Source organism: Heterodontus francisci, chromosome 17, assembly GCF_036365525.1.
Source record: "Heterodontus francisci isolate sHetFra1 chromosome 17, sHetFra1.hap1, whole genome shotgun sequence".
Lineage (NCBI taxonomy): Eukaryota > Metazoa > Chordata > Chondrichthyes > Heterodontiformes > Heterodontidae > Heterodontus > Heterodontus francisci.
Genome location: NC_090387.1, coordinates 71,223,965 through 71,248,289, shown reverse-complemented (window position 1 = coordinate 71,248,289; position 24,325 = coordinate 71,223,965). Strand labels below are relative to the sequence as shown.

The window sequence follows — 24,325 nt, the reverse complement described above, 5'->3', positions numbered from 1 at the left end:
CATAGAGCAAGCTCCCTCCAACAATAGTGAGGGATAAATATAGGGCAGGGCACCAGAGATAATTGCCCTGTACTTCTTAAGAGTATCAAGGGATCTTTTACAGACGGGGTCTTTTGTTTTAATGTCTGTTGAAAGACAGTACCTTTGACATTGCAGCCCTTGTTCAGTACTGCAGTAGGAACAGAAAACGCTGGAAATATTCAGGTCTGGCAGCATCTGTAGAATTTCAGGTTGTGACCCTTCATCGGAGCACTAGCATATTAGTACTGCACTGGAGTGTCAATGCAAATTTATGTCCTCCAGTTTCTAGAATGGACTTGAACCCACAACCTTCTGACTTGAAGGTAAGTGTGCTACCAGTCGGCCACAGCTGACACCTTGTAATAGATATATTCATTTGCTGACTTGTGTGGACTTTCCTCATCTGTTGGATGTTCTGATGGCCAGAAAATATAAACTGTCTGAAAATCAATTGAACAAGTGCAGTTCTTTTACTAACTCCAGTGCTGTTCAGTCTGCCGTGCGAGGCCTCTGGGCCAAGTTGCAGGATTTTCGAAGTAGTTCTGGAATATAAAGCAGCATTAATGTTCAGAAAGCTCAACACCTGTGTAACATTGTCTTCATTTGTGGAAATGGAGTGGGCCCTTACTTCCTCTACTTACAAAAATCCCTGTTGTCTTTTAACAGCATTGTTGTGAAGTAGCTGGGGAGAGGCAAGTTATTTAAAATACTAATATTGTGTTGGGCTGAAAGAAGCTTTGAATAGTTTTCTGTTTCTCGTGATTTTAGTTGCAGTAGAAAACTGATCATTTTCTCATTGCTATCCTCTGCTTTACTATTTCCATATGGTGTGCAGATTGGCTTTGTCACTTTATGAAGATGAGCTTGACTTTAGAACTACTGCTAATACTTTCAATATGTTTACTTTATTGCTGGGTGATTACACACAGGCCATAGCACAAGAGAGGTCCTGCAGTGGAGGTTTTTTCAGCTGCTTTTATCCCAGTGGCAGCTAACACTGTCTTACTAATGGGAAATTGTGTGACATTCTAGTGCTTTTACTGGCCCATTTCTTCTTTTTTCTCTCACCCTCTCTTTCTTTTTTTTCCCCCCCCCCCCTCCCTTTTTTAAAAAAAAACTACCGTGGTATTCTGTTTCTAAGAGCTTTCACTGACTTGTTATATGACTGGGAAATCCCAGAATCTTAGTTGTATATAAAAAAAAAAAGACATTTTTCTGAAGGTTGGACTTCAGAAGTACTTTATTAACTGTAAAGTGCTTGCTTGCTTTTCCCTTTTGTTTTTGTACTTTTATTTTCTAGAAGTGAATTTCATCTCCTGGGACCTGTTAGATGTCTTCTCCCTCAAGAATCCTGGATCTAAATTCAATCACGATTAAATTGTAAAAGGGCCTGGATTTAGGGAGATTCCATACAATTCCTTTTGTATTTGTGGCACTGAACCACCCACAATTAAATGTGTGTGGGAGTCTTAATCAGAGCACAAGATGGCTGGAGGAGGAGGAAGGATAATGTCCCACTTGAGTAATATGGTTGTTCTGTTGTTTTGGGCAGGACAGGTTATGGGTCATGAACTAAAAGCAAAATACTGCGGATGCTGGAGATCTGAAATAAAAACAAGAAATGCTGGAACCACTCAGCAGGTCTGGCAGCATCTGTGGAAAGAGAAGCAGAGTTAATGTTTCGGGTCAGTGACCCTTCTTCAGAACTGACAAATATTAGAAAAGTCACAGGTTATAAGCAAGTGTGGTGGGGGTGGGGCAAGAGATAACAAAAAGGAGGTCTAGATTGGACCAGACATTAGAAATGTTCTAATTTTGTCTATACAAGTCGTTTTTTTTTTTTTTGAAGCTCAATTCCACTTTTTCCCCTCCTTCCCTCAACAGATGAGAAAGTGGTAGATTAAACTATTAGGAATAGATTTCAGGTTAATTACTTTTATGATTTTCTTTCCCTCTTCTATTCAAAGACTTGTTTATCTTCCAGTTACTTTCTCCCAATGTCTGAAATGTTAACCTGTCTTTTCCTTGCTGCTGACTGATGTGTTTTTCTTCTTTGCTCAGGTTAATGTTTGGCAGGCTTGTACTCCTATCTGTGGTATACTTGTTATAGAGACTACAGCAAATAAGTATGGCCACCAGCTAGAATGGTTTCATTTATACAAGCCTGAATTGGTAGGAGCAGGCTTGCAGATGCAGTCATGTTCCTAGCTATAAAGTGATTCTTTTAAATGCCTGCAGGATGTGGGCTAGCCCAACAATAGAATAGGTGTCTTTCTGCAACAATTTTGTGTTCACATCAAAAGTATAGTTTCCATAAGTAGACCTATGCATTCTATTAATCAAACTTGAAACCTTGTGTGTGTCATAAGTGGAGTTGTGTGTTAACAAGAGTCTCAAACTTTTTTAAATAGTCGGTCCAGTACAATACTCACCATGTCCCTTTTTGTTTATTTTAAAAGGTGGTAACTAATACTCTGAATTCAGACTTTCAGTGGTAATCAAGTTTATTTATAAATAATTTAATAGAACCAGAAAAGCGCACTGCCATAGGGTAGATCATGACTTTGTGTGATAATAGGTTGACAGTCCACATTTCATCTCTGCTTCAATGGAAATAAAAAGGTTAAGATGGTGAAATGCTGCCAACTCGATACTTGCTCTATCTAAACAATTTGCTTTAAAACAGAAGGAATCAAAAATCTTCAATCTCTTCCATAGTTTTTGACTTGAGTTTAACTTGCTCCCTCCACCACTACACTTTATGCCTGATAGTGAGGCTCAACCATCTGATAAATTTGGTAGTACACATTTCTGTACTGGGTGATGCCATACCTGAATGGCATTACATTAGGCTTTTACTACATGTGTAAATTTATAGATGCAGGAACTGCCGGAAACATGCCAAAGGTGACACATGACTGCCTTCGGGGTTCCGCTCCGGATTTTCTGTTAGGTTTTACTCCCTTAGCCTTGGTCTCTCCCGAAATTCCCACAAGGCAGTGGGGTTGTTGGGCTCCTACACAGGAAGGAGGTGCGAGGGGGGCAAAGCTGGGAGTGGGGGGAGGGGGTGCAGGTAATAAAACATTTCATCAGCTCCCACCATTGTCCCTTTTACAATGATGTACTGCTACTGGGATCAGGATCCGGGAGCCGAGCCAGAGTTGTGGGGAAAGTTTGTGTGGAAACAGTGCTGAGTCACCGAGTGAGCGGGAGCTGCTACCGGGACCATGTGGCCGCTCTTCCTCCTGATTGCCGCCGTGGACGGGCTCCCCGAACACAGCCATGTGGCCTTCCTGTCCAGTTGGCCAAGCTTGGCAACCACTAGCAGGTCGTCTTCAGCATTTCTTTCCCAGATTGCCAGCCGTTCTCTCTCTCTCTCTCTCTCTCTCTGCGGTGAATTCCCCTCCCAGCCTTGCGCGTCCACTGCCCTGGACGCCGCCATCTTGGAAAGATCCAAGTACGGAAGTTCTATGGCACTTCAAAGGGGCATAATAAAAAAAAAGTAAACCCTAACAGAAAATCCGGAGCGGAACCCTGAAGGCGGTCACCTTTGGCATGTTTCCTGTAGCCATACCAGTGCCAAACATCGTGCTCTGCACTCCTTTGGACCCTACCAGGAAGGCTGAGAAGGGGGGTTTTGACACTTGGGCAACTCAACCTCCATACATCTGCCCAGGCAAGCGCCATGGAGAGGTCACTCCATAATTGCCTCACAGCGACCAAATCAACACGGAAGGCAGCAGTTATGAGTTAAGTCCAGCTCAATTGGCATTGAGATTGGGCGCCACGGGTTGCCTTTGTTGGTGGGAGATGTCATTGCATCTCACTGGACAGCTACCACCCGCCTCAAACCGGGCAGCCCCCGGTCAGTAAGGTTCTGTCCCGCCACAGTCCACCTGCTTCAATGGGTGCTTGGAGCTCCGGGTCATTGCCTGACAAGTGGACTGTTACACCACACCAAACAGCACGACCAAAAAAGGAAAGGTACCATCCCTTCGTTTTGCAAGCTGGAACGTCAGAACTGTGTCCTGGCCTGTTGGAAGACCTTACACAAATCAACTATTCTCGGAAGACCGCCATCATTAACAACGAGCTCAGTAGACTCAATGTGGACATTGCAGCACTTCAGGAGACACGCCTCCCTGCAAGCGGATCTCTAAGAGCAAGACTACACCTTCTGGCGGGGTAGGAATCCTAAAGAACCAAGACAGCATGGAGTGGGCTTCGCCATCAGAAACTCTTTGCTTAGCATGATAGAGCCGCCTTCAAATGGCTCGGAACGCATACTGTCCATCTGACTGTTCACCGCCTCTGGTCTAGTACACCTACTCAGCATCTATGCTCCAACACTCTGCTCCCCACCTGAAGCTAAAGACCAATTCTATGAGGAACTACATAATATCATTAGTAGCATCCCCAACACCTATTCCTGCTGGGGGACGTTAATGCCAGGGTTGGGGCTGACCATGACTCATGGCCTTCCTGCCTTGGGCGTTATGGCATTGGAAGGATGAATGAGAATGGACAGAGACTGCTTGAGTTGTGTATCTATCATGACCTCTGCATCACCAACTCATTCTTTCACACTAAACCCTGTCACCAGGTTTCTTGGAGACACCCAAGATCACGTCGTTGGCACCAGCTGGACCTCCATCACAAGGCGAGCCTCTAAAAACAGCAGTCAAATCACACACCGCTTCCACAGTGCGGACTGCGACACCGACCGCTCCCTGGTGTGCAGCAAGGTTAACCTCAAACCAAAGAAGCTGCATCACGCCAAGCAGAAGGGCCACCCACGCATCAACACTAGCAGAATTTCTCATCCACAGCTGTTATGCAAGTTTCTAAATTCACTTGAAAAAGCCCTTCAAAATGCTCCCACAGGGGATGCAGAGACCAAGTGGGCCCACATCAGACTCCATCTATGACTCAGCAATGACCACCTATGGCAAATGTGTGAAGTGGAATGCAGACTGGTTTCAATCTCACATTGAAGAGCTGGAACCTGTCATAGCTGCTAAGCGCATTGCACTGCTGAACTACAAGAAAGCCCCAGCGAGTTAACATCCGTAGCACTTAAAGCAGCCAGAAGCGCTGCACAAAGAACCGCCAGGCGCTGCGCAAAAGACTACTGGCAACACCTATGCAGTCATATTCAGCTGGCCTCTGACACCAGAAACATCAGAGGAATGTCTGATGGCATTGAGAGCTTTTGGGCCAACCATCAAGAAGATCGTGCCCCCCCACCCCTCCCCCCTCAAATCTAAATCAGGGGACACAATCACTGACCAATGCAAGCAAATGGTGGAACACTACTCCAGGGAAAATGTTGTCACTGAGCCCGCCCTCAATGCAGCCCAGTCTCTGCCAGTCATGGATGAGCTGGACGTACAGCCAACCAAATCGGAACTCAGTGATGCCATTGATTCTCTAGCCAGCGGAAAAGCCCCTGGGAAGGACGGCATTACCCCTACAATCAAGAGTGCCAAGCCTGCTGTACTTTTTGAGCACTGTACGAACTGCTTTGCCTGTGCTGGGACGAGGGAGCAGTACCACAGGACATGCGCGATGCCAATATCATCACCCTCTAAGAACAAGGGTGACTGCAACAACTACCGTGGAATCTCCCTGCTCAGCATAGTGGGGCAAGTCTTCGCTCAAGTCGCTCTAAACAGGCTCCAGAAGCTGGCTGAGCGTGTCTACCCTGAGGCACATTGTGGCTTTCGAGCAGAGAGATCCACTATTAACTTGCTGTTCTCCCTTCACCAGCTACAGGAGAAATGCCATGAACAACAGATGCCCCTCTACGTTGCTTTCATTGATCTCACCAAAGCCTTTGACCTCGTCAGCAGACGTGGTCTCTTCAGACTACTAGAAAAGATTGGATGCCCACCAAAGCTACTAAGTATCATCACCTCATTCCATGACAATATGAAAGGCACAATTCAGCATAGCGGTGCCTCATCAGACCCCTTTTCCTATCCTGAGTGGCGTGAAACAGGGCTGTGTTCTCGCACCTACATTACTTGGGATCTTCTCCCTGCTGCTCTCGCATGCAGTCAAGTCTTCAGAAGAAGGAATTTTCCTCCACACAAGATCAGGTGGCAGATTCAACCTTGCCCGTCTAAGAGCGAAGTCCAAAGTACAGAAAGTCCTCATCAGGGAACTCATCTTTGCTGACTATGCTGCATTAACATCCCACACAGAAGAGTGTCTGCAGAGACTCGGCGACAGGATTGCGGCTGCCTGCACTGAATTTGGCCTAACCATCAGCCTCAAGAAAACTAACATCATGGGACAGGACGTCAGAAATGCCCTATCCATAAAGATCGGCTACCACACTCTGGAAGTGGTTCAAGAGTTCACCTACCTAGGCTCAACTATCACCAGTAACCTGTCTCTCGATGCAGAATTCAACAAGCGCATCAGAAAGGCTTCCTCTGCTATGTCCAGACTGGCTGAGTGTGGGGGGAAAATAGCGCACTGACCCAGAACACAAAAGTCAGAGTGTATGAAGCCTGTGTCCTCAGTACCTTGCTCTATGGTAGCGAGGCCTGGACAATGTACATCAGCCAAGAGTGACATCTCGATTCATTCCATCTTCACTGCCTCTGGAGAATCCTTGGCATCAGGTGGCAGGACCGTATCTCCAACACAGAAGTCCTCGAGGCAGCTAACATCCCCAGCATATACACCCTACTAAGCCAGCGGCGCCTGAGATGGCTTGGCCATGTGAGCTGCATGGAAGATGGCAGGATCCCCAAGGACACATTGTACAGCAAGCTCGTTACTGGTATTAGACCCACCGGCTGTCCTTGTCTCTGTTTTTAAAGACTTCTGCAAACGCGACATGAAGCCCTGTGACATTGATCACAAGTCCTGGGAATCCGTTACCAGTGATCGCCAGAGGTGGCGGGCAACCATAAAGGCGGGGCTAAAGCGTGGCGAGTCAGACATAGCAGTTGGCATGAAAAAAGACAGAAGCGCAAGGGGAGAGCCAACTGTGTAACAGCCCCGACAACCAATTTTATCTGCAACACCTGTGGAAGAGCCTGTCACTCTAGAATTGGCCTTTATAGCCACTCCAGGCGCTGCTTCACAAACCACTGACCACCTCCAGGCGCTTGCCCATTGTCTCTCGAGACAAGGATGCCAAAGAAGAAATCTTATAAAAGGCTATAGCCATTAGAGTGGCCTCGTGGTTATGGTATTGGACGATCATCCCGGAGGTCATGGGGTACAATTTCTAAGGGGATTCTTTAGATCTCCTGCTCCGACCAGCAAAATTAGTGTACATCTGGGGTATTCGCTGATCTTAAGTTACTGTAGAAATTAAATACCCAGATGTAAAGGTCTGATCATAGCAAGTTGGAAAATTTTGAATTCAATAAATTTAGAAAATCTGTTGGCTTGCACTAGAAAAATGACTCCGAAAGCTACTGGTTCCCTTAACCTTCAGGGAGGGTAATTTGCTACTCCTGCATGCCCTACTCTAGACCCATAATATCTAATTGACTCTTAACCTCCTGAAGTGAGCTGGTAAGCCAACTAGTTGTCTCCATATTTAAAAATCAAACCTGCTTATAGACTCCTCCTGCTGTGGGAGCAACATCAACACCAGGATTATAATAATTTAAAGAGCTGCCAGCATCTCTGGGTAATTAGAGATGTGCAGAAAATTTGGCATTGCCCACATCCTAACAAAATAATTCTCTATAGGCACTTTTTATACAGAGTGCTGGCAGGTTTGCTGGGTGTGTAGCTGACTTGAAGCTAAATGCAAAAACTGCTGGCGTTCGCCTCAGAGTGGCCCAGAAGAGTCACTGAATAACAGATCTTCCTGGAAGCTGACCTTGGTAAATCCCAGGATTTGATTTCCATTTGGGCTGCATGGGGGTTGCACTTTGGTAACCCAGTGACGCTAATGTGGGTCGCGTGCAATATAAAAGCACCTTCTATCTGCACTCTGAATAATGGGGAGCACTAGTCTGGCTTAAATTAGTAACGCATATTTGCTTCATGAGGTATTCCAGAGTTCTTGGTGAGCACTGGGAGAGCCTAACTCTAGTTAATAATGTATTATGGGCTAAACAAAATGTCTGCATGGCCCTTGTGGTTATGCATTGTGGGCTGGATTAAAATTAAATGTGGCATGTTGGATCCAGTGTGGTGGCACACAGTGCCCTATGCATTTTATGTTCTGTGTTGATCCTGATGTTCGAAATATCACTGAATTGTACTGGCGCTAATTAGTTTGAACAGAATATTTACCCAGAATCTTACTACAGCAACTTCACTGTGCCAGACCATACTGATTTGTTTTCCATTTGGAAGGTTTACTCATTCCTTGCTGGGTCCATAGACCTAATCAGTGAATTTTAGTGTCTGTAAATGGTACACTGAGTGCAGATGTAAGTTATCTTGGACTCTTGTCCTTAAAAAAAAAAGATGTTTAAGACCATCTTCAGTTTGCTTCCTGTAGAAAACACCATCAAAACAGTTGTGCCTGCAAATATTTTCCTGCTGAAAACTGCTGTAATAAACACTAATTCTTTGGGAAGCAATATAATGGCACAACCATCTCCTTTCACAAAAGAAAGACTTGCATTTATATAGCACCTTTCACAATCGCAGGACATCCTGAAGTGCTTTACAGCCAATGAAGTACTTCTGGCATCCACTTTGTGCACATTTTAAGCTCCCACCAACAGCAATGTGATGATGACCAGATAATCTGTTTGTGATGTTGTTTGAAGGATAAATATAGGCCATGACACTGGTGATAACTCTTCTGTTTTTTTTTTGAAATCGTGCTGACATCTTTACGCTCACCTAAAGAAGGCAGTTGGGTTTCGGTTTAACATCTCATCCAAAAGACAGCACCTTCGACAGTGCAGCTCTCCCTCCTGTATTATACTGGAGTGTTGGCTTTTTATTTGGTGTTCGAGTCCTGGAGTGAGACTTAAACCCATACCCTTTTGGTTCAGAGGCGCGAGGGATACCCACGGAGCTATGGCTCACTAGGCCCTGTTCAGTTGCTCAACTGTCAGTCTTGATGTCACACACAGAATCTGTTTATTATGTCAGCTGCTTTCATTGATACAGAAGTTTTAAAATAAATTTCCAGTCCCAGTGCTTAATCCATTGCTGCTTTCCTCAAACTATCATTGCATTTCAAAAGAATGGTTTTCATTTCTAAAATATATATTTTTTTAAACAAAGGTGATTGTTACAAAAAGAGATTTTGCACAATCACTTGAGTCTTGGACATCTTTCTCATCTTTTCACCCTGTTTCCACATGTTCCTTTTTAAAAAGTACATGTTCTGCTACAAATTTCTGTGGCTGTGAATACTGTTAGTATCAGTATTCAAGTTTTTCATTTTTTTTTTTTTGTTCTTTTTCCCTACCCTTTCCCTACTGTCAACTCCATAGATCAATTGTATGAGATGTAGGATATTGCTGCAGCGCAATGGGTCGGCCTCCAATTTTTTTTGTTCATTGGACTCATTTCAACCTTTCAGTCTACAATGAGGCAGCTGATCCCATTTAAAATATGTTCAATTCCCTAAGCAACTCAATGAAATATTGAACAGTCTTAAACTAAATTTGGAACTGCTGTCATTTGTTAATCTTGATGTGAGCATTGACTTTTTAAAAATTGTCTGTAGGAGTACTTGATAGTTGCATATCAAAGTTAGAAGTTGTACTGTTTTGAGGCTATATTTGGGGCCTAACAGTCCTTTTTTTTCTTTTTTCTTCATAGAGAAATACTGACTCTATCCTGCAAGTTTTGGGCAGTAAATTGTATCGTTTTTGTTTCAGGTTCTTAAGGGTTGGCCCGGTACAAATAACTTCATGCTTTTGAGTGCCATTCTGAGACCAACTAATCCTTCCTTGCTACTGCATAGTTTAATAAAACCCTTTAGAGCAAAAATATGTCTTCTGTTCTACAGATCAATACAATTATAAAGTATTTGCTGCATTGAAACAGGCTGTTAGCCCAAAAGGTTCATGCCAGTCTTTATGCTGTACATGAACTTCCTCCCACTCCTCTTCATCTAACCCCATCACCATACCCTTCTATATCTTTCCCATGTGCTTATCCAGCTTCCCTTCAAATGCATCTATACTATTCTCCCCAACTGCTCCTTGTGGTAGTGAGTTCCACATACTAACCACTCTCTGGGTAAAGAAGACTCTCCTAAAATTCCATATTGGATTTATTATTGACTCTTGTATTTATGCCCCTAGTTCTGGTCTTGCCTGCAATTGTCTATATATTTTTATCAAACTCTTTTCATAATTCTGAAGGCCTCTATCAGTTCACTCCTCAGTATTCACATTCCCTAGGGAGGGGGTGTGGGTGGGAGAAAAAAACCCCAGTCTGTTCAATCATTCCTGATGGGTATCACCTCAGTTTTGGTATCATTTTAGTAATTTTTTTTATTTTGCTGCTTCTCCCATGACTCCATATCCTTTTTTTAATACTACCTGCTCTGGTCTGCAAAAAAAAACCCGACCCGAGCCTGAGAACCACATCCAGCCAGAGTCCTTCCATTTTTCTCTTTTCCACCCCCCCCCCCCCTCCCCCCCGCGCCCAACCATCAGTTAACTTGCCTTCTGTTTTTCACTTTTTGTTGCTGATCTGCACAAGCTTAAAATAACTAACAAAACCACTTTTCTAGTCCAAAAATTAAATTAATAGTGGAGCCACTTCTCTGTGATAGAGCGTGTCTGACCCCGCCCGACCTGAGCCCAAATGTCGGACCCGGAAGTGCAACCCGACCTGAACTGCACCTGACACGTTGTCTGGTTTGGGTTGGGTAGCAGGCCTTTAATATGGAGACCAGAACCGTGCACAGTACTCCAAGTGTATAGAACATTGGATAGACTATAAGTTTAACGTAACTTCTCTGCTTTTCTTTATCTCTCCAGAAATGAACCCAAGTGATTTCTTTGCTTTTTTTTTAAAAAAAAAGGCCTATTAACCTGTGCTACTATTTTTAGTGATATATTATCTGTACCCATGGATCCCTCTGTTCCATTTAGACACTTATTTTCCAAGGAGTATGTGGCCTCCTTATTCTGCCTACGAAAAATGTATTGCTTTAAATTTTATTTACACTGAACTTCGTTTCAATTTTGAATTGTACTTCCAATTCCTGAGTCCAAATTGATTATGTAAATGAATAGTGGTTTTTGTGGAACACACTACTTTCTAACCTCTATTTTTATTCTGTTTTACTTGCTCTCCTTTTGTGCTACTTGTCTCCTAATTCCATGTTCTGACCTTGGGGTGTTACGTAGTCTGCTGATAGCCATGAGTCTACTTTTTGGAAATCTAAATGTACTGCATCTCCTGCATTATTCTTATCTTACCCTTTTCTGTTTCCTCTTCAAAGAGCTCAATAAGGTTGGCCTAGCATGACCTTCTATTCTAATACTCTGTATTTTCAATTTCTTGATATTTCTCTTACATCTTTGACTGCAGATTCCATTATCTTTCCTACCACTGACCATTAAGCTCATTGGCCTATTATTAGTTCCCTGAACTTATTCCCGCTCCCTTTTTTATATACAAGGGTAATATTAACTGTTGCCAATCCTCTGGCACAATTCCCTTTCCCAGTTAAGAATTCTTTCTCCACCCAACCCTGGAAACAAAACCTTTCTCTAAATGGTTCCATTGAATTTTGGCTCTGGACCAGGAAGTAGTAGTTTGGAAGAAAAATTTACCCACTGTTGACATTTATGTGGATGAGCCCTGAGGAAACCGAGCCATTGTTTGTTTGGCTGTGCTTCACTTCAGCTCTTTAACATAGAATAGTATTGCTGTGTGTGGCTCACATCCTTTTGCCTATATGGTCCCAAATATGCTGTAGTTACATAACCTTGTTTACACAAGATTGGAGGTAATTTATTGGCATGAGTTGAGGATTGGCTAATGGGCAGAAAACCTAGTAGGAAGAGACCGGCCATTTTCAGGACCGAGTGTAACTAGAAGAGTGCCACAAGGATCAGTGCTTTGGCCTCAGCTTTTTAACCATCTATATTAATAACTTAGAATGAGGAGACTGAGTGTAACAAATCCGAGTTTGCTGATAAAAGTTAGGTGGAAAAGTAAGTTATGAGGAAGCTGCAAAGGGATTATAAACCAGTTAAGTGATGTGGCAGATGGAGTATAATGTGGGGAAGTATAAAATGATCCACTTTGGTAGGAAGAATGGAAAAGCAGAAGATTTTTAAAAATGGTTAGAGACTAGTAAATGTTGGTTTGCAGTGGGAATTGGGGGTCCTTGTCCACAAATAACAGATTTAACATGCAGGTACAACAAGCAATTAGGAAGGTAAACGGTATGTCAGCCTGCATTGCAAAGGGGTTGGAGTACAAGAAGAATAAGGAAGTCTTGCTGAAATTTATACAGGGCCTTGGTGAGATCACACCCAGCATACTTGGTGCCGTTTGGTTTCCATACCCAAGGACGGATAAACTTGTCTTTAGAGGTGTGCAGCAAAGGTTTGCTAGACTAATTTCTTGGATGAGAGGGTCCTCCTGTGAGTAGAATGGGCCAATATTCTCTAGAGTTTAGAAGAATAAGGGGAAATTTCATTGCAACATATATAAAATTCTTGGAGGGCTTGCCAGGCTAAATTCTGAGAGGCTGTTTGTCCTAGCTGGAGAGTTGAGTACCAAGGCTCATAGTATCAGGATAAGGGGGCTGCCATTTGGGCTGAGATGAAACATTTCTTCATTCAAAGTTGTGAATCTTTTGGAATTCTCACCAGAGGGCTGTGGATACTCAGTCAATGAGCGTATTCAAGATTGAAAGATTTTTGGGCATGAGTATTGCAGGATGGGGTGAGAAAATGGAATTAACATAGATGATCTTAGAGTGGCAGTACAGCCTCAAGGGGCTGTATGGCCTACACCTCTTATTTCTTACGTTCTATAGATGATGGGGAGGTGAAGTAAAAACGACATTGCTTAAATTTACCTGAGGCATACCTTGGGGATGGGAGTGAGAGGTCATTCACTTGGTGCCAGTCTGCAAGTATACAGATTAGATTAGAGATACAGCACTGAAACAGGCCCTTCGGCCCACCGAGTCTGTGCCGAACATCAACCACCCATTTATACTAATCCTACACTAATCCCATATTCCTACCAAACATCCCCACCGTCCCTATATTTCCCTACCACCTACCTATACTAGTGACAATTTATAATGGCCAATTTACCTATCAACCTGCAAGTCTTTTGGCTTGTGGGAGGAAACCGGAGCACCCGGAGAAAACCCACGCAGACACAGGGAGAACTTGCAAACTCCACACAGGCAGTACCCGGAATCGAACCCGGGTCCCTGGAGCTGTGAGGCTGCGGTGCTAACCACTGCACCACTGTGCCGCCCACAGTGGTGGAAGAAATGGAAGAAATATTTTACCAGGGCTAGTAATTTAAACTTTTAGAGCAATTTGTTTCTGTAATTAAAATTACACCGAACTGTATAGAAAACATTGGCATTCTACAAAAATGGTATAGTTTATTTAATATAGATAATATAATGTTAACACTTCCTTTACTCTGCCCCATTAAGCACAGCATTGATTAGGTGGAGCAATGCTCTTACATTTGGTTCCATTCAGTACTTCTCGCTCGGGTACAGCCCCTGTTGGATGTAGTGCAAAACTACTCCAATTTTCCTAAATGTATGATTATAGAAAGGGATTCAAGAATAATCAACAGGAATGCTCAAATATATTTATTTCTAGTTTTAATTCAAAGGAATTAAATAGTCTGATCTGCCACAAGTGGTGGCTGAACTAAATGCAGGGCAGTGAAGGTGAATGTTTTCTACTGCACAAAGGCAAACTACTCAAACATTGGGTTGATCTTTTTAGGCATATTTTGAGACTGCTGCTTTCCACCCTTCTGTGTCGTAAGGTTAGTTTCAATTCCTCTGCTGAGCTGGGTTCCTGCTGCAGTGGTAGCCTTGCATTTCATTCTATTGCTGCTCACCTTAGTTTGGGCTTTTTATTATAGTTATAATGGGAAGACTACTATCTGCAATGACAGTAACCTAAAGATTGTAGAGCTTTGACTATGTTATATGGTTGTATGACAGTTGAGTTTTTTTCAGTACTGTCTCCAAATGTTAGCACCATCCCTGTAGCTGTGACTATTCCATGCCTTGTTCAGTAGTTTTTTTTTCTTTTAGGATGTGACATTGATTCTTGAGGGCAACATTATTTTTCCAGATAAGGCAGTAAGCTCCATCCTACAATTTTTTTAGGCAATCTGTTGATGGCAGTAATAGTGAAGATTTGGGGGATTTCTTCTAAGTAATTCTGCAAATTAATTGAGCTTTAATTGTACATCATCTGCACTGTTTAACACTGGCTTAGAAAGCTCTTAACCATTTCAACTAAGGTTTTTCCCCTTCTCGATTTAATTTTTTAAAAAAACTAGCCGGTGTGCATGAACACACAATCCTGTAACTGTCTCTGTTCATGGTCTATTTTTTCCTTTTTTTTTGGCTTTTTCTCTCTTTCTTATACATCTTGTACACTCTGCCTTTACTTTAGCTCTTGATCTCTGTATCTTATTCTCTATCTTGTGCACGTGTCTTTTTTTTTTCTTCCTATGTATCTCTGGCTCATTGTTTTCTTTCCATTTGAAGCCTAAAGGCACATTTAGGGCTGTAACCCTTAGCTGCAAAAGTTAAGGAAAAATAGTTGGGTTGGGGACACTGGCCCATAGATTGTGCAAGGTTGGGGTTTTGAGACTGCCACTGAATTAGTGATTTGGATGCTGGTGCCTAATCCACTCATTATAGTGAGGTGGAAACTACATAGCAACACAGCAGTTGACGGGAATAGCAGAGTTTTGTACATCTGTTGGAGGGAGGGGGCACAGTGCTGTATAATTCTATGACTCTATGAATGTCGACTTCTGGGATGCCAGTGGACAAGCCTAGTCCACTAATCCACAATATGAATTCTGATGCATTGTTTGGGGGGTGGTGAGGTGGAGGAGGGTGTAACATCAGTGGCCTAGCAATGTGCATCATGCTACTTTTGGTGGAGGAGGAAAGAAATCAGAAGTTAAAGTCAAGTTTTTTTTTTAAACAGAACGTTTTTGTGGGTTCTGAAATTTAGTTTAAGGGTGTTAATAGGATGTGTTCGGAACTCAGTGTGGCTGTCTTGCCCTTTTTTTTTGCTAGAATGTGATTTGTGTAGCTTTTTTAGCAGTTTGTGATGGGCAGAAATAATAATATGTAATTGAACGGTGGAAAAAGAACAAAAACAGTTAGGAACGGAGGTGGTGAGAACAGGGGTAGTTGGGGAAGATGCACTTAATCAGTTGACTGAGATTCAGTTGATTTGCTTGACAGTCATGACAGAGCAGACTTGGCATGTACAGCAAACATGTATTTTAATGTAAAGATACACCTAGCTGGTGCCACGTGCAATGAAATTCCTACTGGAATTCAACTAGTTCTTCATGTCTATTCACAAACACAGACACCTTTTTTCAGTTGAAAAAAATATGTTGTAAAGAAATAAGACCTCACCAGATTATTAAAGAAATTTTGTAGATTAGTAAAATGATTATGGGACTTGCACTGTAAAATAAATATTGCCACACTATCCATTGCTTTGTGGGAGAAGCATGTTAAAAGTAATGTGTGCCCAAATATGATTGGAACATTTTGAGAGTGAATTTGTGATCTTGGGGATCTTATGAACATTTTCAAGTTTTTTATTTTTCCCATTTTGTTGCATTACAATTTTTTTGTTTCTAATTTCCATCAAGAGGTGTAATGAAATATTTGTGGACTGGCTTTAGATGCTGGATACGAACTGGATGTGTTTCATAAGTGTTCAAGCCTGGATCATTATGGATTGTTGGGATTCATTAGAAAGTCCTATTGCGCACTTGGAGTTTCTGTACTGGTGCTTTTGAATAAGATTGTCTTCTGTCCATGTTGGAGGCCTGGGTGGGGCAATGGCATTCTGTTATTTTACAGCGTAACTTGATTCCCTTCTTGAGGATACTTGGCCTGCAAGTGGCAGGTCGGCTGCGCAACCCTTTTGAAGGGAAGAAGTAAAAATCATGGGGTTAGTCAGTGAGGGATGCTCTTTTGTGGAGATCTCCAAAGGAGATCTGGTCCCTTTTCTTAACTGTGGTAGTAGAAATGGGACGTTGGGCAAGGAAAGGGGCTACAAAAAGCTATTCTATTAAAGTATTTGTTTTCCTGAAGATTGCATTTGAAATCTTAACCTTTTCCACTTCTCTCCTGTTCCAACAGATTGGATCAACAGTCGAGCTAAGACTGGTGGATTTCCCTCTAGTATTCTCCTCTTTTAACTGACAAATGGAATCTCCAATCCATGTACGAGAACATTAGTGATTGCAACAGCCGGGTGCCATGGAGAAGAAACGGAGAAAGAAATGAGAGACTTCTGAAATGGGTTGTACTGTCAACCACTGCCTAAATATCATGAAAACAAAAATAGTCTACTTTGCAAATATCTCTTGCAAATTGAACAACACCAGTAAGCGAATCTTTTCAGTGAGGAAAATGAACTGATCCTTGTAGACAGCATAAAACGGATTGAATTTCTGGGTCGTTGGAAACTTTTTTTTTAGGATTTTGTGACCATGCGATTGGAGAGCATCTGGCTGCTGTTGGTAGTGGTTGTTGTATTGTGCAGTGGGGGACGACTTGGTACAGAGTTGCGGAACAAGATTTGTCCAAATTGTACCCATCTGGCTCTGAAGTTAGAATACACTTCAAGTGCTGTTGAACATGGTAAGCAAATCTAGTTTCACTTGAGATGCTTATCTTGAAACAGCATATTTTTGTGAAATGCGGTACAATTATTTTAATACGTCTTGACCATTATGGCTCAGAAATTGCAGCAGGAATCATGGCAAAGCTGTCCATGTTTGCCATTCATTACTACTCTGAAACTGACAACATTCTGGATCCACACATTCACGTTTAAACACTGATATCTAGAAGTTGCTGTCAGTGATTCTGTGCTTCCTTAGAGTGTGCTGTTAACATTTCCCCAGACTGCAATCAGTTGGAAATCGCTAAACTGACGATAATTTGCCCTTTTATGCTATTAATCTTGCTGCATAAAGGCCTGAAAATTTATGCCGTGTTAATGAAGTGTAGCTGGATTTTTAACAGTGTACTAAATCATAACTACTGATGACGAACCTCTCTTCCCTGGAAAACTAATTTTGTATTTGTGCAATGCCAAATTTTTCCATTCTAATAATTCCAAGTCTTTGAATTTTCTTTGGGACGCACACATTTGAATCTGAAATATCAATCATTTTTCTCTCTGTAAATAAAAAAAAAAATTATAAAATGTGAAGGATAATCAGTGCATTTTACTTCCTGGTTTTCTGTCTGAGCATACTTCAGTGTGATTAGCTGCTTACCCTGCTCAATGCCATCACTGTTGCTGGACACCTGGACATTCCCTTGACTTGGCACCAGATTCAAATTAATGTGAGAAAAAGTGAAATCCACGCCTCTCCGATCACTGGATCAATGTGTGAAGCTTTCTTTGAGATCAGCAGCGAGTGCCACTGACTGCAAAATCCAGGCTAATGTGGAGAACTAGGTTGTTGATTTTTACCTGGATTAGGTGCCATAAATTTGCAGGGTATATGTTTGAATCCAATCCAGATCGCCAACTTAAATCCCTCTCCCCTGTCTTCTCCACCTTTTTTACCTCCAACAAGAAGTGGGAGGTACTCATGAACTTCTTTTTGCCCCCAAAGATTGACACCATCCAATTAGTTGCCTCTACCATTTCCCTCCCTTTTTCTGAGCCCACCAGGCCAAACATCCTCTCAAGTTTCCCCTGCCCGAGTCCTGAACTCACATCTTCGAGTTTCTCTCCCATCTACCCTCAGGCCCTCTCTGAGCTCATTCTGTCCATGAGACCCACCTCCTGCTCCCTCGACCCTATTTTCAATAAACTGCTACCACCAACTTTCCTTCCTGGTCCCTCTGTTAGCTATATTTAATGCTTCTCTCTTCAGGTAGGGGCCCTCTCTCCTTCAAGTATGCTATCATCATCACTCTTCTCAAAAAAAAAAAATTGTTTAACCTTGCACATTACTGTTTCACCTCCAGCCTCCCTTTCTTCTCGAGGTCTTCATGTTGTCTGCTCCCAAATTTGTGCCCACCTTTCCTGGAACTCCATGTCTGAATCCTTCCAATCAGAGTTTTGCTCCTGTCACAGTACCAAAACAGCTCTTATCAAAGTCAGAAATAATATACTAGAGACCAGTGTACCCTCTAAGCTGGATGGGTGTGCGACCACACAGAAATCAGGAATGTGCTGTGCAAGGGAAAATAAGTCACGCACGAACGGTAGTCCCTTTTTTAAGTTGTGCGCATCGTTACAACTTCAGTGAGATAGTTAATGTGAGAAATAAGAGATGACTTACCCCCCCCCCCCCACCCAACCAATATAAAGTACATAACAAGATTTCATGTTTTAAGACTTTTATTCCAACTAAACTAAAAGAAATCCCCATTAACTAAATAGTACTTTGTAAGTAGCTGATACCTCAATTACAAAGAAAGGTGTTTACTTATTAAAATACTTAACCTCAAGCCAGACTTGTGCATTATTGACTTAGTCCTTTTTGTTTTGATGAAGTCCCAAGCTCCTCCCAGTTGCAATGGTTTGGATCTCCCAGACTATTTCAAAAATCAAGGTTTTCTTCACTCACTTCTCCAAGCACTTTCCGATCTGGATGTCCCTGAATAAGGCATTTCCTGGTGATCGTACTGGTCTTCTACTTCTCCAAGCTTTGACACTCAACAGGTTCAAGTCTTTGAAGCCTGTAACAGTAAAAGGCTGCAAAGAGTAGGTTTTTTTTCCCCCCTTTTTATTAAAATTCCCTTTATTACGTTAAGGTGCTATATAACGACAAGTTATTGTCATAATGATTGCCAGTCTGCTGAGAGTTTGCATAGGATGGCATTGAGACAATGTTTTTGTGTAGAATACAGGGAGTTCTACATTCAGCTGCCTCATTGATGGAATATTGTGACCTTTCTAGGACACTACAACTCAAAGTAGTAACTAGGGAGGGAGGGGGTGGGGGGGCAGAAGGAACAGTAGAAATTATAAATGGTATGAAGCCTTCGTTCTGTAAGAAATAGCAGTAAGCCATTTCAGACCTTCAAGTCTGCTTTGCCATGGCTGTTCTACTGTCTCAACTCCACCTTCCTGGACTACCCTATATCTTTTTAATTCTCTTAGTACCCAAAAATCTATTGATCTCTGACTTTAATATACTCAATGACCTGAGCATGCACAGCCCTCTGGGCTAGAGAATTCCAAAGACTGACAGCATTTTGAGTGAAGAATTTTTTCTTCTTTGTCCTAAATGTCTGACCACTTATTTTGAAACTGGAGCCCCTAATTCTAGAGTTGACAGCCAGGCAAGCATCTACCTTTTATCATGCCCCTTAGAATTTTACTTTTCAGTGAGAGATGAACTTCCAGCTGCCACATTCTCACCGGCTCACTCAATCTCTCTATATATGCTAATATTGCCCTCAATTCCATGTTGCTAATTTTATGTAATCGTATGTGGCACCTTTTTTATTGAATGCTTTTTGAAAATCCAAATACACTGTAACTGCTGGTTTTCCCCCTTTATCTATCCTGCCAGTTACATCCTCTAATAGAATTGTAACAGCACAGCAGGAGGCTATACAGCCTGTCTTATTCATACCAGCTCTCTGGCCGAACAACTTGTCTAGCCCCACTCCCCTGATTTTCCCCGTTGCCCTGCAATTTTTTTCACTTCAGATAATTATCCAATTCTCTTCTGAAAGCTACGATTGAATCTGCCTCCATCACACTCTCTGGCAGTGCATTCCAGATCCTAACCACTTGCTAAATTAAAAAAAAAAATGTCCTCAGTTGCTGATTTTGCCAGTCATCTTAAATCAGTGTCCTCTGGTCCTCAATCCTTCCAGCAACAGGAACAGTTTCTCCATCTACTCTGTTCAGACCCCTAACGATTTTGAACACCTCTAAATTTCTCTCTTCTCCAAGGACTACAGACCTGCTTCTCCAATCTGTCCACATCCCTGGAACCATTCTCGTAAATCTTTTCTGCACCCTCTCTAATGCTTTCTCGTTCTTCAAGTGTGGTACTAGGGAATTGGACATAATACTCCCAGTTGAGTTTGAGCCGGGGTTTTAAATTGCTTCGGCATAACTTCTTTGCTTTTATACTCTATGCCCCTACTTATAAAGCCCAGGATCCCGTATGCTTTATTAACCACTTTCTCAACCTGCCTTGTCATCAATGTATACCCCCAGGTCCCTCTGTTTTATCCACTTTAGAATTCTGCCCTCTATTTTGTGTTGTCTCTCCCTTGTGCTCCCTACCAAAATCATTTCCCCCTTCTCTGCATTAAATTTCACCTGTCGTAGTCCACACCTTCCACCAGCCTGTCTAAATGCTCTTGGTTTATCACTATCCTCCTCACCACCATTCACAATACTTTCAAGTTTTGTCATCTGCAGATTTTGAAATTGTGCCATGTACACCAATGTCGAGGTCATTTTAACATAGGTCAAGAAAAGCAGAGTCTGGACACTGACCCCTGGGGAACCCCACTATATATCCTCCAGTCCCTTTTCATAAATCTGTGACTCTGCCTAATCATACAATTTTCCAAGTGCTCTAATAAATTCTAGCATTTTCTCTACTGCTGTTAGAAAGCAGGGAATTGCAGGCCAGTTTGCCTTTCTCCCTTTTCTTTTTTGAATAGCCAGGCTACATTTGCTACCATCAAACCCATGGTGATCATTCTAGAATCTAGGGAAGATCAAAACCAATGTATCTACTATCTCTGTAGCTACTGCTTTTAAAACCCTAGGATGCAAGCAGTTAGGTGCAGGGATTTGTCGACTTAAATTTTTCCAGTGCTATTTCTTTGCTAAGTTCCTCACTTTCACTAGACCCTTGGTTCGCTACTATTTCCAAAATGTTTGCCTTCTATCATGAAGACAGAGATAACAGTATTTGTTTAGTATCTCCATTTCCTTTTATTCTCCATTATAATTTTGCCTGTCTCTGCCTCTAAGGGTCCCATGCTTAGACTTGCTAATCTCTTCCTTTTTACATACCTGTAGAAGCTTTTATAGTCTATCTCTTGGTAATTTGCTAATGTTTTTCTTGGTCATTTTTGAATTCTAAAAACAATATATTTGCAGTTCATAAGATGCACTTTTATTTTGTGGTTCTTTTAATTTGCTGTTTGAAAGGGAGCAAGTCCATTTATTTTTAGATTGGTGTCAGTGTATGATTTCAAAACCATTCCTTGCGGTTGTAAAGTGAAAAAGCAGGGCCTATATATGGGAAGAACTCTAGACTCCTTTTAAGCTGATTGAAGGGCTGACTAAAAGCTTAGTTTAGATGCTGGCATTTGAATTACGTTTTATCCTCTGCTAGGCTTCTTCAAAGTGGAGAAGTTAACTGAAAATAGAAATATGGCTAGTGAGTAAGATTTGATAGGGGAACTGCTCAATACAGTGAAGTCCAATGGTAGCATTCTCAGCTGAAGTGGAAACTTGCATTTAGAAAATTGACACTGGAAATGTCTGTGGTAATTGCTTAGCATCTGCCTTGAAGCTGAGGCTTGTGCTTGCCCTAATATGTATGAGGGAACAGGCACTTTGCTTTTTTTTTGTCGAGGTGGTAGTAAGTGAGTTAGACATTGCTCCAGAAATTTGAGTATCATGCATGTACAGCTGGTCGCACTATTGACCAAGCTGTGATGGTTGACTACTTGTGATCCTTAATCAGGGAGTGGCCTGTGATGGGAGACGGGCCTTTAAGCTAAAGGAGACATAAAATAACTTTTGAAAACTCAGAATAAAACACAGGAATCTGAAATGGTTCCATGCACAGGTTTACCTAGTTAGTTGTTAACTGGAGATATGCTGTCAGTTCAAGTGGCAAGGAACTAATTGGATCATCAAATGGCATAAAATAATCTTGTTGAAATCACGTAAATATATTTCCCTTTTTTTGAGAAAATCAGCCAAGGAGAAACCTGGTTGTTGGTTGGCATCTTTCCATCCATGAAAGATGAACATGCAGCAAACAATCCATTTAGATGGGGTGTCTTCTTGATGCACCTTTGGCCCTCTGCTCAGGAGGGACTAGAATTTAAAAAAAAAAGTCTTGAATCAAGATTTTAAAGTAACTTAAAATTGGAGACAGATCTCATTCTTTGAAAGAAGAAAAATCTTTGCATATGGTATCATTGGAATAAAGGGCATTGCATCAGAGGGATCATATGGTGTAAAGCATTACATTGTCTTTGTGATGAAGTAGATGCGCAACATATGCCACTCACTGACTACCAAAAAACGTTTTGATTAGACTACAGACATGATTGGAAAAAATATTGGCAGAAATTATTAAATGGTTGAAGATGTGATAAATTGCAGGCTTACATGTTTAGTTATTCACTGACTAATACCCCACCAAAGTTCTGTTGGAGTCTGCTGTACCTTGGAGATCACAATCACTTTGGTGCCTTGCCTGTGCCAGTAGTATTTCCATTAGCTGGAGCTCATTTCCCTGATTTTCTCAGATTCCCCTGCCCTCTTGCTATTGCATGGGTGTGAGTTCTGGGATAGAAGGCAGGTGTGAACTTCGTAATACCTGTTCAGGAGAGACCGGTTCCTGAATGAGGTGACTGACAGTGAAAATTCTGATGTTTTATGCATGAGCAAAAGCCAATTGTGTCATATTTTCTTGTTTAATTCTAGAGTACATTGTGGCCTTTAAGGGATACTTCACTGCCACAGCAAGGAGCAAGTTCATTTCTAGTGCACTAAAAAATACGGATGTGGTGGAATGGCGAATTGTTCCTCGTGACAATCCTGCCAGTGACTACCCGAGCGACTTTGAGGTGGTTCAGATTAAAGAGAAGCAACGCGATACTGTATTAACTCTGGAAGACCATCCACACATTAAACGAGTTACACCTCAGAGGAAAGTAATCCGCTCCCTCAAATTCACAGAGAGTAAGTATGATAGAATTTGAAATTTTGTGAGAACCACATTATAATCTATATAGCTTTCAGAAATAATGTGTCTTCAGCTACAGAATAATTTTAGTCTTCAGAACAGAATTCTATGCATTTGGAACATTGGGAACAAGATGCTGCTCTACTCGACTGAAACCAGGAGGTTTAGCAACGGACTTGGCAATTGACTTGGCTAATGGATGAGTGAGTTTATTCCCATTTAAGTGCTCTGACCCTGGATTCGAAGCTTCTTGTGTAGTCTGTTGGCAAATTGTCTGTAAGAAACCTCTTGTATGTCTACGTGGTCGTATTTGTACATTCTTTTAATACACAAATTTGCATAAATCGAAAATAGCTTCATAAAATGTTCAGATGTTTGTGGAAACTTAATACTGCATAAACAGTTCAGGTTTTTTTAAGTGTGTGTGTGACCTTTTAAAGTAAAATCGTTGAAGCAATTAGACACTGGAGACATTTCTTCATATAGTGAAATATGTAATTTTTTGGATATTTTATTTTCAAATATTTTGTGTTAAATATCAAATTTTAGTTTGGGGTGGGTTTCAATGGGGAAGGTGGCAGGTAAAATTCAACAACTTGCTTTTATCTAGTGCACTTAACATAGTGAAGCATTCCAAAGTGCTTTATATGACCAGATTTTTGATACTGAGCCACAGCAGGAGATCAAGACAGATGACCCGAAAACTTGATTTGAAGATGTAGGTTTCAAGAAGTATCTTAGGAGAGCGAGGCAGAGCTGTTTAAGGAGAGAATTCCAGGGCTAGGGGCCAAGGCAGCTGAAAGCACAGCTTCCAAAGGTGGAGCAATCAAAAATCTGGGATGATCAAGAGGAGACTTGTAGGGGTGGAGGAGCCAACAGAGATCAGGAGGGGTGAGGCCATGGCGAAGTTTGAAAACGAGGATTAGGATTTTAAAATTGAGGTGTTGACTGTCTCCCCATTTGACGAGCACTAGTAGAGGGGCAAACGCGATTTGGAGTGAGTTAAGATAAAGGGCGGCACAGTGGTTAGCACTGCAGCCTCTCCGCTCCAGCGACCCGGCTTCAGTTCTGGGTACTGCCTGTGCAGAGTTTGCAAGTTCTCCCTGTGACCGCGTGGGTTTCCGCCGGGTGCACCGGTTTCCTCCCACAGTCAAAGACTTGCAGGTTGATAGGTAAATTGGCCATTGTAAATTGCCCC

At 42.0% G+C, this 24,325-nt stretch overlaps 1 protein-coding gene across 4 annotated transcripts in view; it reads left to right on the top strand.

Annotated features, from left to right (window-relative positions):
- mbtps1 (membrane-bound transcription factor peptidase, site 1) overlaps positions 1–24,325 on the top strand; it is a 181,022-nt gene that overhangs the window by 39,492 nt on the left and 117,205 nt on the right. For all 4 annotated transcript variants that reach the window (XM_068049631.1, XM_068049632.1, XM_068049629.1 and 1 more), the window contains exons 2-3: positions 16,334–16,837; positions 22,866–23,123. In XM_068049631.1, coding sequence (XP_067905732.1) covers positions 16,687–16,837; positions 22,866–23,123 — 409 coding nt within the window. In that variant the 5' untranslated portion in view covers positions 16,334–16,686. The remainder of the gene's footprint in view (positions 1–16,333; positions 16,838–22,865; positions 23,124–24,325) is intronic.